Source organism: Cebus imitator, unplaced genomic scaffold (assembly GCF_001604975.1).
Source record: "Cebus imitator isolate Cc_AM_T3 unplaced genomic scaffold, Cebus_imitator-1.0 Scaffold208, whole genome shotgun sequence".
NCBI classification, from domain to species: domain Eukaryota; kingdom Metazoa; phylum Chordata; class Mammalia; order Primates; family Cebidae; genus Cebus; species Cebus imitator.
In genome coordinates, this window is record NW_016107523.1 from 1,974,189 (window position 1) to 1,990,083 (window position 15,895).

The following is a 15,895-nucleotide window of genomic DNA, read 5'->3' on the forward strand; positions in this document are numbered from 1 at the left end:
GCTGGAATTTGGAACTATGTCATAATCAGCCTCTAGACTAAGAGTCAATAATTTCCTACCCATGGGCCAAATCCACCCACTGCTTGTTTTTGTAAATAAAGTTTTATTGAATTCCAACCATATCCATTTGCTTATGCTCCATATATACTTTTCTAATTGAGCTACAAAGCAGAGTTGAGTAGTTGTAACAAAGACTATATGTCCCACAAAGCCTAAAATATTTATTCTCAAGACCTTTACAGATAAAGCTTGCTAATCCCTGCTGTAGATATTTGTTGAAACTTTGAAAGCAAATGAGATTTCATAGAACAATGTCCATACAAGACATTTAACAAGTTTACCTATAAAAACTAGAATTCCTTTTGAGAGAAACAAATCTTAGTCTACATTCAGCACTGTGGAAGAGTCCCCCATAATTAGAAAGAGGTCATATTAGGTTTTGATCTGGGTGAGACAGGTCAAAGAAAATTTATCTTTGCTGTTTATTCAGAATGCAATAGGTGAAGTTATGAGAAATAAGGGAAACAAAAATATGTAGAATTTGAACAGTGAAGAGGGGGGAGACAGGCATGAGAATGAGTTTCTAAACTTAAATATTATAAACACTATGAGAAACTTAAAATCAAAGTATGACTCAAACTTCTTCAAAGCCTGAGAAGCAGGCTCACAGCCTAGGGAGGATTAGGGATCAATAAGATAGATAGAGTGGTTATGAAATAAAATATCAATCCAGAGCTGTAAAAATATCAGCATTGAAAATATTGAAAGCAGTAAAACTGAATGAGAAAGCTATCATTTTATATCACTGTGTTTATTTCTTTTCTTTGTTCTATAAATATTTCAAATTATAAAATTTTTGTTAACAGTGAGAACACAACTACCAGAGTGAGGAGATCAAAATTTGTGACAGATGCTTTTCACTGCACACACTTTTATTTTTCTACTGTTCATGAATTATCTTGTACAGTGTACATGTTTTACCTAAAAAATTAAAATCGAGTCTCCTGCTTAGAAAAAAGTATGTATCCTATTTCAAACCATATACAAAAATAAAATCCCAGAAGATTAAATAGCGACATGAGAAAAAATGAATTGATAAAGCTTTTACAACAAAATAGAGGAGAATATGATAATTAATATGGGGTAAGAAAAAGATTGCTTAAACAAATGATGAAGCACTAGTGAATAAAAATAAATGGGACTACATTGTTATTATATTAATACTATATTAATAACATCTATACATTAAAAGACAGCACTGAGAGAATAAAAATGAAACCCACAGAGTGGGAGAAAATATTTATAATACATACATAATGGATGAAGTGTGTGTATTCATAATTATAAAGAATTCCTACAAATCTTTCATAAAAGTACAGATAATGCAATAGAAAAATGGAAAAAGTTCTTGAAAAGTGAGACATAGCACAAAGAGGGCTTGTGGCCTGCTAGCAATTGTCTATATCTTGACCTGGGTGGTGTTTTAAAGCGATCACTTTACAGTTAATAATTAATGCATTTTATGCATCATAGTAACATGAAGATTTTTGTCATCTTTACAAATTAAGAAATCCAAATGACCAACAAACATATAAAGAATTTCTAAGCCCCATTAGTAGTCCAGGCCATGCAAATTAAAATTAAAATGAAATATCACTACGAACCAACCACAATTGTTGAAATTTGTAAGTCTGACAATATCATGTGATAGTGAGAATATATAACAATTGGAAATTTCATACAATGTTACTTGGTCTGTTCATTGTAAATAGGAGTGTAAACTTTATGCACTACTGCTTCTTGGAGTGAAATCCATTCGGCACTATTTAGTAAATTCAGATATCTACATAACTTATAGCCCATCAGTTTCACTCCTATATACACTCTGCAGAAATGCACATGTTCACATTCCAGGAGACATGTTTGGGAATGTTCCTAGCAGCAAAGTAATGACCCCAAACTAAAAGCTACTTAAGTATTTATAAAATTCGCTCTGATTCGAATGTATCTCTTTCAAAATTCAGGTGTTGATAATGTGCTAGTACTAAGAGGTAGGTGTATAAGTGGTAATTAGGCCATGAGGGTTCCTTCTTTGTTAACAAAACTAAGGCCCTTATAAATAAGGCTTCATGCAGTGTTCCGTTAGCTTGCTCTCTTGACCTTCTACCTTTTTTCATGTGAAGATACAGCAGGAAGGCCATCCCCAGACACCAGATGCCAGAGCCTTTATCTTGGATTTCCCAGTCTGCAGAACTGTGAGAGAATACAGTTATATACAGAGAATATGAATTATATTATTCATAGATTTCTCACTCTCAGGCATTTTGTTATAACAGCACAAACAGGCTGAGACAATCATACAGTGAAAAATCATACAACAACTAATAAGCAACGATGTAGATAAATCTTGAAAATATGATATTAAGTGTTCCATTTGGCTTCTAGAAAATTTATTTCTTGGCCTGGGTGATGGTTTCCATGGGTTTATGTGCAATGTTACCTGTATTATGTTTCACAACAAAAGGCATTTAAAAAGTAAATATGTGTAATGTACTCAGAGATAGGCATGGCCAACCACGGGTTCTATGCTGGAATAATTAGCTTTTAGAAGCAGGTTAATGACATTGCCTATTTTAATACTTTAAGTTGTGAAATTAAAGAAGGTAATTTCTTAAGGAGGTATTTCTTACTTATGTGTCTATTCCCCACCAGAGAGACACTAGCATGGCTCAGGTTCTATGTTGGTGTTTTTATTTGCATTTAAAGTCTTAAGCCAAATAGAGGTAGATTAATAATGACAACAAGTACTACTACTCACCCTTGTTGAACACTGCCAGACACTATTCTAAGAAATTTGCATTTTTATTTCTAACCAAGCTTACTTGAATCTTCTTTTTTTCTTGGTTAATATAACTAGTGGTCTATCATTTTATTTATGTTTTCAAAGAATCAGCATTTTGTTTCATTTATCTTTATTTTTTTTGTTTCAATTTCATTTAGTTCTGCTGTGATCTTTGTTATTTCTTTTCTTCTGGAGCTCTGTGTTTGGCTTGCCGTTGATTCTCTAGTTCCTTGAGGTGTGATGTTAGGTAGTCAACCTGTGATGTTGCAGTCTTTTTGATGTAGGCATTTAGTGCTATTAAAATTTCCTCTTAGCACTGTTTTTGTTACATCCCAGAGGTTTTGAACAATAGATGTTGTTTTGAATGTGGTGAAAGGGGAACACTTACACACTGCTGGTGACTGTAAATTAGTACAACCTATATGGAAAACAGTATGAAGATTTCTTAAAGAACTAAAAGTAGATCTAACATTTGATCCAGATATCTCACTACTGGGTATGCATCCAGAGGAAGAGAAGTCATTATATCAAAAAGACAGTTGCACACATATGTTTACAGCAGCATAATTACCAATTGCAAAGATATGGAACCAACCTAAGTGCCAGTCGACCAATGAGTGGATAAAGAAAATGTGGCATATATATACCATGAAATACTATTGAACCACAGAAAATATTGAAATAATGTCCTTTGCAGCAACTTGGATGTAGCTGGCTGCCATTATTCTAAGTAAAGTAATTCAGGGATGGAAAACGAAATACTGTATGTTCTCACTTATAAGTGGGGCCTACGCTGTGGGTACACAAAGACAGACAGAGTGGTAGAATTGACTTTGAAAACTCAGAAGGGGCAGAGTGGGAAGGGAGTGAGGGATAAAAAACTACCCATTGGGTGTAATATATACTACTTGGATGATACGTGCACTAAAATATTAGATTTTACTTCTATACAATTCATCCATGTAACCAAAAATCACTCCTTTTCCAAAGGCTACTGAATATTTTTAAGCATTAATAAAATAAAATATATAGACATTAAAAAAGAAATTTATACTCATTTAGCTCCCACAATTAACCTTAGGAGGTAAGTACTTCATAATTGGTAGTATACTTATCTTTTATCAAATAATTGTATTACTTGGGAAGTTGGGGGGTGGGGAGAAGTAGCAAGGTACTATGATTTGGGGCAGATAACTAACTCATCTTTTATTTATTAGCACATGCTGTTTAGACCACGAGACACTAGCCAAGGTCTCTCCTCCTCACCTAATCGAAGATGAAATATGTAAGATTAAATAATCGGCAGCCCAATGCTGAGTTTGCAGGCCTAAGTATAAAGCAACAATGGATATGTCAGAAGGTTACTAGGGTTTTATTTATTTAAATCTATTTCATGGAATTGACTACCACCTTAATGGCCTGAAAGTGTTAAAGTGTGTCCCAGAGTACCTAAATTACTCCCTAAATGTAATTTATCCTTGAAAATAATCCAACTAACTTGATTTAGAACAGCAGGAAATCAGTTATGCTGCACATAAATGAAGCAGCAGTGTAATTTTAAATACTGGTTGCATAGCGAATGAGAATTTTAATATTTGCAAAATTCTAAAATCACTTGATTTATTATCCATATGTTTATACTGACATTTTTTGGTCCTTTATTAAGTTCTATCTATATTTCTTCTTACTGCCAAGAAAAACAAACTTTTTTCCTAGAAATATTACAGAAGGCAAAAATTATATTTGTTTCCCTGAATGCTATTTTTGATGTCTCTATTTATTTCTGGTTGTTGCCATTTTCTTCATTCATGGGCAGTCCAATTAATGGAGTGAGAGAAATTTAGGAAGTACAGTGACTAATTAGATACTAAATTTGTAAATCCAACATTGTAAAACCAGAAAATCTATATATACATATATATGTGTATACATATTAATATATATACACATAATAATAATATGTATATGTATACATATTAATATACATATATATACATATATATGTATATATATGTATATTAATTTGGAATTTTCCTTGGTAAAAAGCGTTTAAATTTATAAATAGTCATGATAACAAAATTAATTTTACATAGTAAATTCAAGAATAGATTTAGACTCTGCTATTAACAACAGATATTAAATACTGAAAAGTGTATTTTAAGATTTTATATGAGGCTTGAAATGGAGTTTAAAGTATTATTACTCACATTAAATGTCATCGCATGTAAAGCCCATGATTTTATTCTTTAATATTTTGTTTGAATAGAGTTACTTATTTTAATAGTTAATTTCAATAAGAAAATTAAATCAACTTTACAGTTTTCAAAGGTTTAGCAGTTGCATGCTATAATCAATACTTCATGTTTATATATTTATCAAGTGACAGTGTAAGTCATTTATATTAGGTCCTTCAGGATGCAAAAGTTTAGATTATGTGAGGAGAAGAGGGCAAAAGGGAAGAAGGGCATTTTAGAAATATGTTGCTGATATGCAAAATCACAAGTCCCAAGGCAGCAGCAGTGGTCCGGCAAACTGCAGACAGTCCTGTGCAGCTGTAAAGTCCATGCTGCCTCTCTCTTGTGGGCCTGTAACAATGGTGTAGGGAAGGCCTGTTCCCCTTCTCTTCCTACCTCCAGCTCTGTTTCACAGAGCTAGGGGTACCATGATCAAGTGTATGAACCCTTATAATTTTCTTCTCTTGGGAGAATGTAAAGGAAAGATAATTTGTAGATAACTTGTACAAAGGAAAATAATTCGGGATGAGAGGGGGATATGTCGAATTTGGCAGAGGATAGTAATTATCAATATTATGAGTGGTTGAGAACAAGTCTGTGCAACAGGTTTGAAATTAGAAATCTTTGGAGTGTACAGGATCCTGAAATGAAGAATGGGCATTTATAGCCATATATTGGAGAAACAGTCACCTCCTAGTAGCTAAAAGTGTTGGTAAAAGTATAGTTCAAGCGATTGTGTAGGAAATACAGCATACCAAAGGTGAGGACTGATAGTTGCTACAAAGGTGGAGTGGTAGGTAAGTTGTGACCAACCGGTACTTCTCTGTGCTCTGGTTAGCTAATGACTGTTTCTCAGACGGTGGTAGCAGGAGGAGGGTTGGGGTTATCTGTCATTAGCAGATGAGACTGCTATTTAAAATTATTTTTAAATTATTTTATTTTTCTGACTCTCAAAATATGAAAAGCACATTGTAGACAAATTGAACAATATAGAAAAAGTATGTAATAAAATTAAATATATTCTCACCAGTATGGAACAATGCTAACTATGTTGCATAGTTTTTTGTTTTTATATTCTCGTTCAAAACCAACTCTTTGTCTCCAGTGATGCAAATGCATGTAACATATGCAGTGTGCAATTTGTTTTTAAAGGAAATAAACTCTTAAGTTATATTATTCATAGGTCATTTATTGTGTGTTATATACTACTAAATATATATGAATGCTAAATTATTAGTAAACATGAAAAAACATTCCCAATATCATTTTGTTGTGGAAGGATATATTATATCTGAATAACTCTGGAATACCACAAATTATCAAAGACAAGCTTCTTATTTTTCACTAAATGTAGTTTGAGAACACCTCTTTTGGCTACCTTCGGTTGCCTTTGTGATGCTACCAAAATGCTGTCTGTTTTACATGGTTTTAAAGGTTAAGCATATAATAATTATTCATTAAATACAGTGTCTGAAAGAATGCAATGTACATGTAGATACATTATTAAATTTTAGGTAGATAATAAAAATCAGGGAAAAAACCTGTAGAACTATCACTTTCAGTTGTTTAACTGGTAAGGTGAAGCTTCATCCTGGAAAAAGAAAATATTTCACAAGACAGCATGTGAGTTGGTAGAAAGGTGCCATTGAATCAAGAGATATGTGGGTTAGAAGCCACTCTCTACCATTTAATACCATTTTCACCTTTTGGCAAATTACTTGGCCTCTGTTTTCTCCAATGGAAAATAGGAATAATAATTGCTATGCTGAAGGATTATTGTAGGTGTCAGTGAAGTGGTATGCCTGGCACTATAAAAGCACAGAGCCCCAGAGCCCAGAGCCTGGCTTTTAGTAACTGTTTAATACATGTTAATTCCATTCTCTGCCCAGTATGTCAGTAGACAGTTGTAGCAGTTTTAAAATTCTAGTGTTACTTTAAATTCCTGAATGAAGGTAGAGGATTGAAGAGATATCATGGTATTCAAAATATGATCCGTTGCTGCTTAAGAATAGAGTTCAGAAAAGCTTGACGGATTCCTATACTCTGAGGTAGCACTGTAGCCAGTAATCTTTAGGCTGCCTTTTGGTTTAGTGCTCACAGATGCTTGTTTGGACAGGCCCCAGGAAACCTGGTAGATTACAAGCCCAATAAGAATTCAAATCTTACTTTAAAGCAGTGTTTTTCACCTTGACTGTACATTGAAATCACCTGGATGCTTTGAAAAATACCAATCAATGTCAATTTCCAACCTCCAAAAATACTGATTAATTTGGTCTGGAGTGGAGCTCCAGGATCACTGTTTTGTTATTGTTGTTGCTGTTTTTCTTAATGCCCCAGTTGATTGTTATGTGCAACTGTCTTAGATAAACATAAAATCCTGGTTCATATTTCTGACTCAGTCTCTTTTATGACTGGAAGGTGACCACATACTTGCTTCCTAATATTCTTTCCATGTGTGATATTTACACATTTGACTTGTGCTAAGTTTCTTCAGCATTCCAGTCTAAAATTTAAGTGAATACAATAAAATAAGGTTTAAAAAAGGCATCACATTGTTTAGACTAGTATATCAGTTAGTTAAATGCTTACATCTGAGCCTACAATATGAATTACATCTTCATTTTATTTTGAATATGGATAGAATCTTTAATAATTTTGATAAATTATTGATTTATTGGTGTGATAATGGTATTTTACTTATGTTTTAACGTTTTATTTTTATTTGACATGTAATAATTATATGTATTTATTGGGTACAGTGTGATATTTCAGTGTAATGTTTCATTGTGTAATGATTAAACCAAGGTACTTGGCATATCCTTAGCCTCAAACATTTATAATTTCTCTGTGATGAGAATATTTAAAATTATCTTCACTATTTTGAAATATACAGTTTAATATTATTTACTGTGCAATAGAACATTAGAACTTATTAATCCTTTCAATTGATGAATAGACAGTTTTGGATCAAGAATAATATTGAAAGTGAAAGAATTTATGAAGTAATTCAATTTTTATTCAAAAATATTTTGAAATTGAATATATAGCTTCCAAATTTATTACAATGTTATTTTCTAATTTCTACAATTAAAAAATTTATATATTCTTAGGAAAGAAAATGCTAATGGTCTAAAATAGTTGCCTTATCTTTGTTTTAATCAGGGAACATATTCATTTAAAGGGAAAAATTACGAACTTTAATTGAAAATCATCTTATATGTTGAGTATTTTTAAAAAAATTATTCTGGGTACATGCTAGGTGTATATATTAATTTTTATTTGTTAATTGATACTGAACTTTACAAATGCAAGAAACTATCAGAATGATATCTTTGTCAATATAACCAAAAATATATGTTTTACTATATAAATTTGTTTTATATAATCCATTTATTTTTCTTGATCCATGTGTTTTACCTGCAGGCGATTTGACAGATCTGTTGAGAAATGGCGGCGTTTCCATTATGATATAAAGATATTTAATCAATGGCTAACAGAAGCTGAACAGTTTCTCAGAAAGACACAAATTCCTGAGAATTGGGAACATGCTAAATACAAGTGGTATCTTAAGGTAAGTTTTTGATTTATTTTTCCTAAATTGTATTTATCTTCACCACATCTGGTCTGTTTAACGTCTTTAAGTTCGTGTTGTGAATGATGATGGAAATTACCACTTTAGACTTTTGTTGTCATCATTATACAAACTAGAAAGAAAATTATCATAATGATAACATTAGGGAAGTGTGCTATGGCCTTTTTGTGTCAAGATGAGAGAGGTTGCCTGGACAGAACTGGTTTATCTGACAAACTGCAAAGTGTCGTTGAATTTGTGACAAAGGGAAGCATCTTAACAGCAAGGTGTTTTGTGGCTTTGGGGCAGTGTGTATTTTTGCCTTATGTTGAAACCTTTCCAGAAGAAGAACTTATGATATACTTAGCAATAATGAAGTTGCTAGAAATATCCTTCATGATAAAATTATAGTTCTGTTTCTCTAAAGAGAATTTGTGGTGATAGAGCAGTATTTCTAAATATTCTATTGACAAAATGCCTTCTGAAATAGTCCAGGGGCCAAAACAATGCAGAGTTAAGTGGTGATACTTATTGACTTTTTTATGATTTATTTTAATAGAGAGGCAACATATGGATGATAACCAGTGTATAGTTTAATTTCAACTTGTTGTGTCTTGAATATGCAGGTAAAGATAAATTAGATTGTCAAGAATATAATTTGGTTGCTAAAATATATAGTTTAGGCATAAGAAACGTGTTTATTACACAAAGGTTTAATTATTTTTGCGTCTTTTTGAGCTCAAATTGTTGATGTTGCAATAGTCAATCAAACGAATTTGAATTGTAGTCAATTTTTAATGCCAGGAAACACTGATTAAGACAGATGAGGGCAAATAACACCCAGTAGTTTATTAAATAGTTTAGATATTTCAAAATTATGCATTAACAAAAGCAATACCACATTTGACTTTACTAGTATCCATTCTCAAATATGTTTCCATAGTGAATATGCCTTTTTATTTAAGGAGTTAAGCATTTAAACACCTATGTATATAATAAGCTATTTTTAAAATCTTGTGTAATTGTATGTATACCAATCAAACTTATATGCACATCAGCATTGACATTTGTACATAGAGAAAATTTATGGATTCCCAGTCTGCTTTAATACAGAAGATACACTTTTTAAATAGCACTGAAGTGAATTTTGAACTAATATGGCATAATGGGGTCTCTGCCTAAGAGGTAGAAATATATTATAGTTATATAAAATGTTTTGGAGGAGATATAGAAACCACTTGCCATTGTTAATGATATCCAGCACAAGGTAGTTATATATTTTGATCTATATTTTTTTTATAAAATTAGTGCTTATTGTGAAAAAAATCAAGTAACATAGAAATTTATAAAAGTACTTCCATTCTACTCTTTGGAGGATAGTTGTTCAGTATGGATTTTGGTACGTGTTTCAGGTTGGGTTTCTTGGAAAGTCATTGTAAAATGGAGATTTGTATGTAGAGGGTTTATCAGGGAGTGCTTTTATGATGAAGCAACTTGTTTTAACTTAACTTGGGGTAGTTTTCTTCATATTTCTTGTTCTTGAAATCAGTTAAGCTCTTGAATCTGTGTATTTAACATTTCATCAAATTTAGAGACATTTCAACCATAATTTTTTAAAAATGGGACTCCATTTGCACATTTATTAGGCTCCTTAAAGCTGCCCCACTACTCACTGATGTTATGTTCATTTTCGTTTTAGTCTTTTTTTCTCTATAATTCATTTTATGTAATCTTTATGGTCGAATTGACTAATCTTTTTCAAAGTCTAATCTATGACTAATCCCATGTAGTATATATTTTTAACATCAGATATTTTCATCTCTTAGGAGTATAATTTGGGTCTTTTTTTCTTCCATGTGTCTACTCAACAAGTTCAGCCTTGTGTCTACTTTCTTGCTGGTATGGAATACAGATATAATAACTGTTAGAATATTCTTCTCTAATTTTATCTGTATCTACTCTGTGTTAATTTAAATTGATTTATTTTTCTCCTCATTAAGGGTGTTATTTTACTGCTTCTTTGGATGACTGGTAATTTTTGATTGTATGCCAGACACTGTGAATTTTAACTTGTCAAGTGCTTAATACTTCAAATAAATTAATATATATTGAAATAAATATTCTTAACCCTTGTTCTAGAATCAAGTTAATTTACTTAGAAACAATTTGATCTTCTGAGAATTTTCCTATTATACTTTGTTAGTTATGACCAGAACAGTATAAATTCAGGGCTACTATTTCCCCACTATTGAGGCAAAACCCTTCTGAGTACTCTCTCTGTTGCCCTATGAATAATAAAATTTTTCACTGGGGCTGGTGGGAACAGGTGGTTTTCCTAGCCACATGTGAGCTCTCATGATTGTTCCCTTTAATTCTTTTGCATAGTTCTTTCCTTAGCTTTGAGTGGTTTTCTCACATACATGAACTGATCAAGGTTCAGCTGAAGAATAAAATAAAACTTTCTGTAGATCTGTAGAATTTTCTCTGTGTATATATCTCCTCGGTGGCATTTTACCCATGATCATTAGTCAATCTTGGGCTGCTGAAACTCTTAGATTCATCATGTAACACAAGAAAGCCTCCTGGCAGGAATCACTATCCTTCAATGTCTGATGCTCAATGTGTTGAAAACCATTGTAGTATATATTTTGTCTAAATGTCTATATATTTTATTTAAATGTTTCAGGCAGAAGGTTAAGTCTGGCCTCCTTTACTCCAATTTGGCAACAAGCCATAACAAACTATTTTGATGTAATTTGATCTTTTAATACATTACCATTACACAATTTTGAATATATAATTTTAAATTTCTAGAGAATGTCTAATGGTCCTCATTTCTTAACAATATGGTTTATTTGAAATTGATGAACATTTTATCAAAACTTTCCTCCTTAATTGGAGATTGTTTTTTTCTTGAGATAGAGTTTTCCTCTTATCGCCCAGGCTGGAGTGCAATGGTATGATCTCAGCTCACTGCAACCCCTGCCTCCAGGCTTCAGGCAATTTTCCTGCCTCAGCATCCCTTGTAGCTGGGATTACAGGCCCCCACCAGCATGCTGGGCTAATTTTTGTATTTTTAGTAGAGATGGGGTTTTTCACTGTGCTAGTCAGGCTGGTCTTGAAGTACAACCTCAGGTGATCTGCCCATCTCAGCCTCCCAAAGTGCTAGGATTACAGGCATGAGCCACTGTGCCTGACCAATGGGAGAATTTTTAAAAGGCTATTTTATTTGCTCTATTTCTTTCTCAAGCTATAGATGAAATAAGAAAAATCATCCTAGATGTCCAAGGAAAAGTTCTTTCAGAAAAGAGCTGTGATTGATATCACAAAACCCTCAAACAGTTAAGGTATTTCTTTCCTGTTTTTTTATGTCCAAAATCATGCATATGAACATGTGCACACATACATGCATACACATGTGTCTACACACATACATGTACACACACATAATATGTCTTAGGTTATCTTTCAATTGTAATTGTCTTAAAATGGGTCAAGTAAACCCTGTAAGACACCTTCATCAATAAGGCATATCAAAGCTTTGGTAGTTTCAGCTCTCTTGGCCTTTGTTGATTGATTAATAATGAATAGCATAATGAGTTTATATATTTACTATGAAATTATTTTAGAAAACAGGATGTAGATAGTGCCTGTTAGCAGACAATTGTTTGGCATGAGCCAGTAATGGTAACTGTGAAAAAAATCAACCAAGCAGCACATATGCTAAACAAATAACTAAGAAGCACAATGGAGCTTGAAGCCTCATATGTATAATTTTCAGGAAAGATACAATTTTGAGATATGAAATAAATAGGTATGTGTCATAAACTTGTTCATATATACTTCTATCAAATCACATCATATTTTTTTCACTTAGAAAAGAGAAGTTAGTGTTTTAACTGAGACTCAGTGTTGTCATTCAGAATATAGTGATGGCCAATAGCAGCAAAAAGATAGTCCGGTTCTGTGCACTGTATTATTTTTTTCTCTGTCACAAGTAAATGACAAAATTAAATATATGAATTAGTGCTGTTCAAAGATATTCCAAAGTAATATACCACACCACTGTGGAGAACCTCTCTAAAAATATCACTTTGACCCGAGAAAATATCAATCATGTTATATGCCACTCAAATTGGTTTATTAATAAAGTCATTTAATGATATCATCATCTCTTAATGTATTCATTAAACAACCAGTAATTGAGTGCATATACAAAGTTTTATCATCCACTAAAATAGTGGCAACTCACATTAGGCTCCAATAGTTTAGAAGAGTGGTTAAGAGGTTCAGCGCAGGACTCAGAAAGCTTGGATTCAAATCCCAGGTCCTTTAGCTTAATAGTTGTAGAATCTTGTGAAAATATCTTAATACTTTTCGTGTCTCTGCTTTCTCTCCTCTAAAATAGAAATATAAATGGCATCTTTCACAAAATATTCATTAAATGTAAGCTCCTATTATAGCTAATCACTCTTCATAAATGATTAGTTCATATTAATACAAACTAAATTTTATTTACTGAATTACTGTCTCTAAACATCCACAATGCAGAAAAACCAACCTGGAAATTTCATTAAGCTTCATTTTTATGTAGTATAATTTCTTCTCAAAGCATAGCTCTTGGATTAGGAATTGAGGAAAATTCCAATTCAGCCAAATTAATCTGCTTCAGATAGCTGACACTTCTGCCTACTCATTTTCTTACTAACAAGAATAAATGTTAATGAGAGTTTTCAAAGGAAAAGCTGAACACCATGAAGGAAAGTGACACAAATAATGTTAGCTCATATAGTGACAGAGTGAATTTATGTGCCATCAAGTACCTTCGGTGAAAATAGGAAAGTAGAAATTATAAAGTGCCCTAACATTTAAATCTAGCATGTTCTTATAGACTAGGAAAAAATAAATTTTAAAACATGGGCTATAATTGAATGAGATGGAATGTTTTTGTAGTTGTCATTAGAAACAGTAACCATCACCATTAGATTAAGTATTTAAACCAGCTGAATTTTTTTATTACTGGAAATGGCGTCTGTTTTATGAAATAATTCTGCTGAATGAACCATATTAGAACTGACCAGGATTTTTTAAAGAATATTGTCGTAGACATACAAGCATGAGGCCCTAAAGTCTTAAGGTATTCCACTTGAGATAGACTGTAAGACATACATAGTAGTGTATTGTTTAGATGAAGTCTTTCAGGCTTTATATCAACAAATCTTAAGGGGAATGAAACATCAATGTGTTATTTTGACATGAATAAACTGCTGTTTTAAAAAAAAAAAAAAAAAAATATTGTCTTGTTAAGGTTAAGCCAATTGGTTTTCTGATATATTTTGCAATGTTATTGGGTTTTACTGCTCCATATCCTTTGTTATATGATAAATGTGCAATATATTTATATATGTTGCTGTAAATAAATTTAATAAATAACTGTTTACTTTGTGATATAGTAATAAATGTTCATTGTGATTGAGCATACAGAAATATGGATTACATATGTCATATTTTAATGTTCACATGGTCCCACCATCAAGTGTTAAAAAAAACGTATAATTTAAAATCATATTCTGTTTAAGAAATTTACACTCTCTTTTCTTAAATATGAAATGTTCAGAGAGAATGGAAAATTACCTATAAAGAATGTAGTTATAACATGGGAACCCTGCTGTGATCTCTCAGATGAGGAACAAAAGGGAGAAAGAAAGAGAGCACTCGTGCTTTGGAGTTGAGGAGAGAAGGCAAAAAAAGAGTACAGAAATGTCAAAGACAAGTTTAGCTGCTCTTCAGCTCTGCCTTACCATGGTTATTAGTGATTGAAAAAAAATCCAAAGCACTTTTTAAAAGACCCAATTCTGAAGAGCTTAGATTCACAGAGCACAATGGAGTTGGAGTGACTCCTGCTCAAAAGTTTGAGATAGACAAGTCCATGAAAAGACTGTCTCCCTCTTAATGGAAATACCCAGATTTTCTTATTCTTCTCGCCCTGCTTTCAGCACTTGCAGCACAGAAAACCCTTATATAACAGGTACTGCCATTGAAAGGTCATTGACTTGTACAAAAATGATAACTGCTGAATACATGTGCATTGGTCACTGACAGTACCTGCTACAGAGAATGAGTTTTTGTATTTTTATTAGGATACACCTAATTGGTAATCTACTCCCTCTAAGAACACTATAGGAGATAAATGAATTTATATTAATACAGATTGAATTAAAGGATGTCTAGAAAAAGTCATATGATATTTTAAAAAATCAGATACAGGTATATTTTCTATATAGTCAGTTTTTACAGTGTTAATTTCACCAGTTGTTTGATGAGTTTGACCGCTTCTTAACAGCTGCACTGCTGAAATTCAAATGCTGATAGAAACTTTGATGGAAAAATCACTTGAGTCAATATTTCTACCATCTGTTGCCCTTCACTGGGACCCTAATGTTAAGAATAATTCATACCATTGCTTGTCCTTTATATTTCCCGAGCAGTAATAAAATTTCATAAGATTTTGTTTTGTGGTCACGAAGCTATCCTGGTTTCTGTAACTAGAAGACGTACACTAGCATAAGGGAATCAGCAGGAAAATTTACTGCTAAGAGAATTTGTCTCTAGTCACTTACTTTAAGGTTACAGCAATGTATAAGTGTGGGAATACATTTTAAAATGAGCTTTTCAAAGTTATTAGCTGGTAGTGGCATGAGAGTTAAGTCTCTTAATACAGTTAAATTGTTGGGCACTTCATCCTTGTGTAAATATTGCTAGCCTTTTATTGCTGCTTAGAAACTCCTCTGCAACTTTTTGGCTCCCATACATCTTTTCAGAAGTAGTAAATAACAGATTTACTGGGAGTTTGGTACTGTGTTGAAATTCAGAGAGGAGCCTTAAATCCTTGCCCATCAAGTGTGTCTTTCAGAAATGAGTGTATTAAAATAATTGGATAATTTCAATGGCTTGTAATTAGAGTTCTGTTATCCAGCATGGTATGTTTAAGAAGATGACAGATTTTTGGCTGGGTGCAGTGGCTCAAGCCTGTAATCTCAGCACTTTGGGAGGCTCAGGCAGGTGGATCACAAGGTCAAGAGATTGAGACCATCCCGGTCAACATGGTGAAACCCCATCTCTACTAAAAATACAAAAATTAGCTGAGCGTGGTGGCGTGCACCTGTAGTCCCAGCTACTTGGGAGGCTAAGACAGGAGAATTGCTTGAACCTGGGAGGCGAAGGTTGCAGTGAGCCGAGATTGCACCA

The 15,895-nt window shown here is 32.7% G+C and overlaps 1 protein-coding gene across 8 annotated transcripts in view; it reads left to right on the forward strand.

Annotated features, from left to right (window-relative positions):
• Positions 1 to 15,895, forward strand: part of DMD (dystrophin) — a 2,133,401-nt gene that overhangs the window by 974,999 nt on the left and 1,142,507 nt on the right. For all 8 annotated transcript variants that reach the window (XM_017548497.2, XM_037745683.1, XM_037745686.1 and 5 more), the window contains one exon: positions 8,500 to 8,647. In XM_017548497.2, the coding sequence (XP_017403986.1) occupies positions 8,500 to 8,647 (148 nt within the window). The remainder of the gene's footprint in view (positions 1 to 8,499; positions 8,648 to 15,895) is intronic.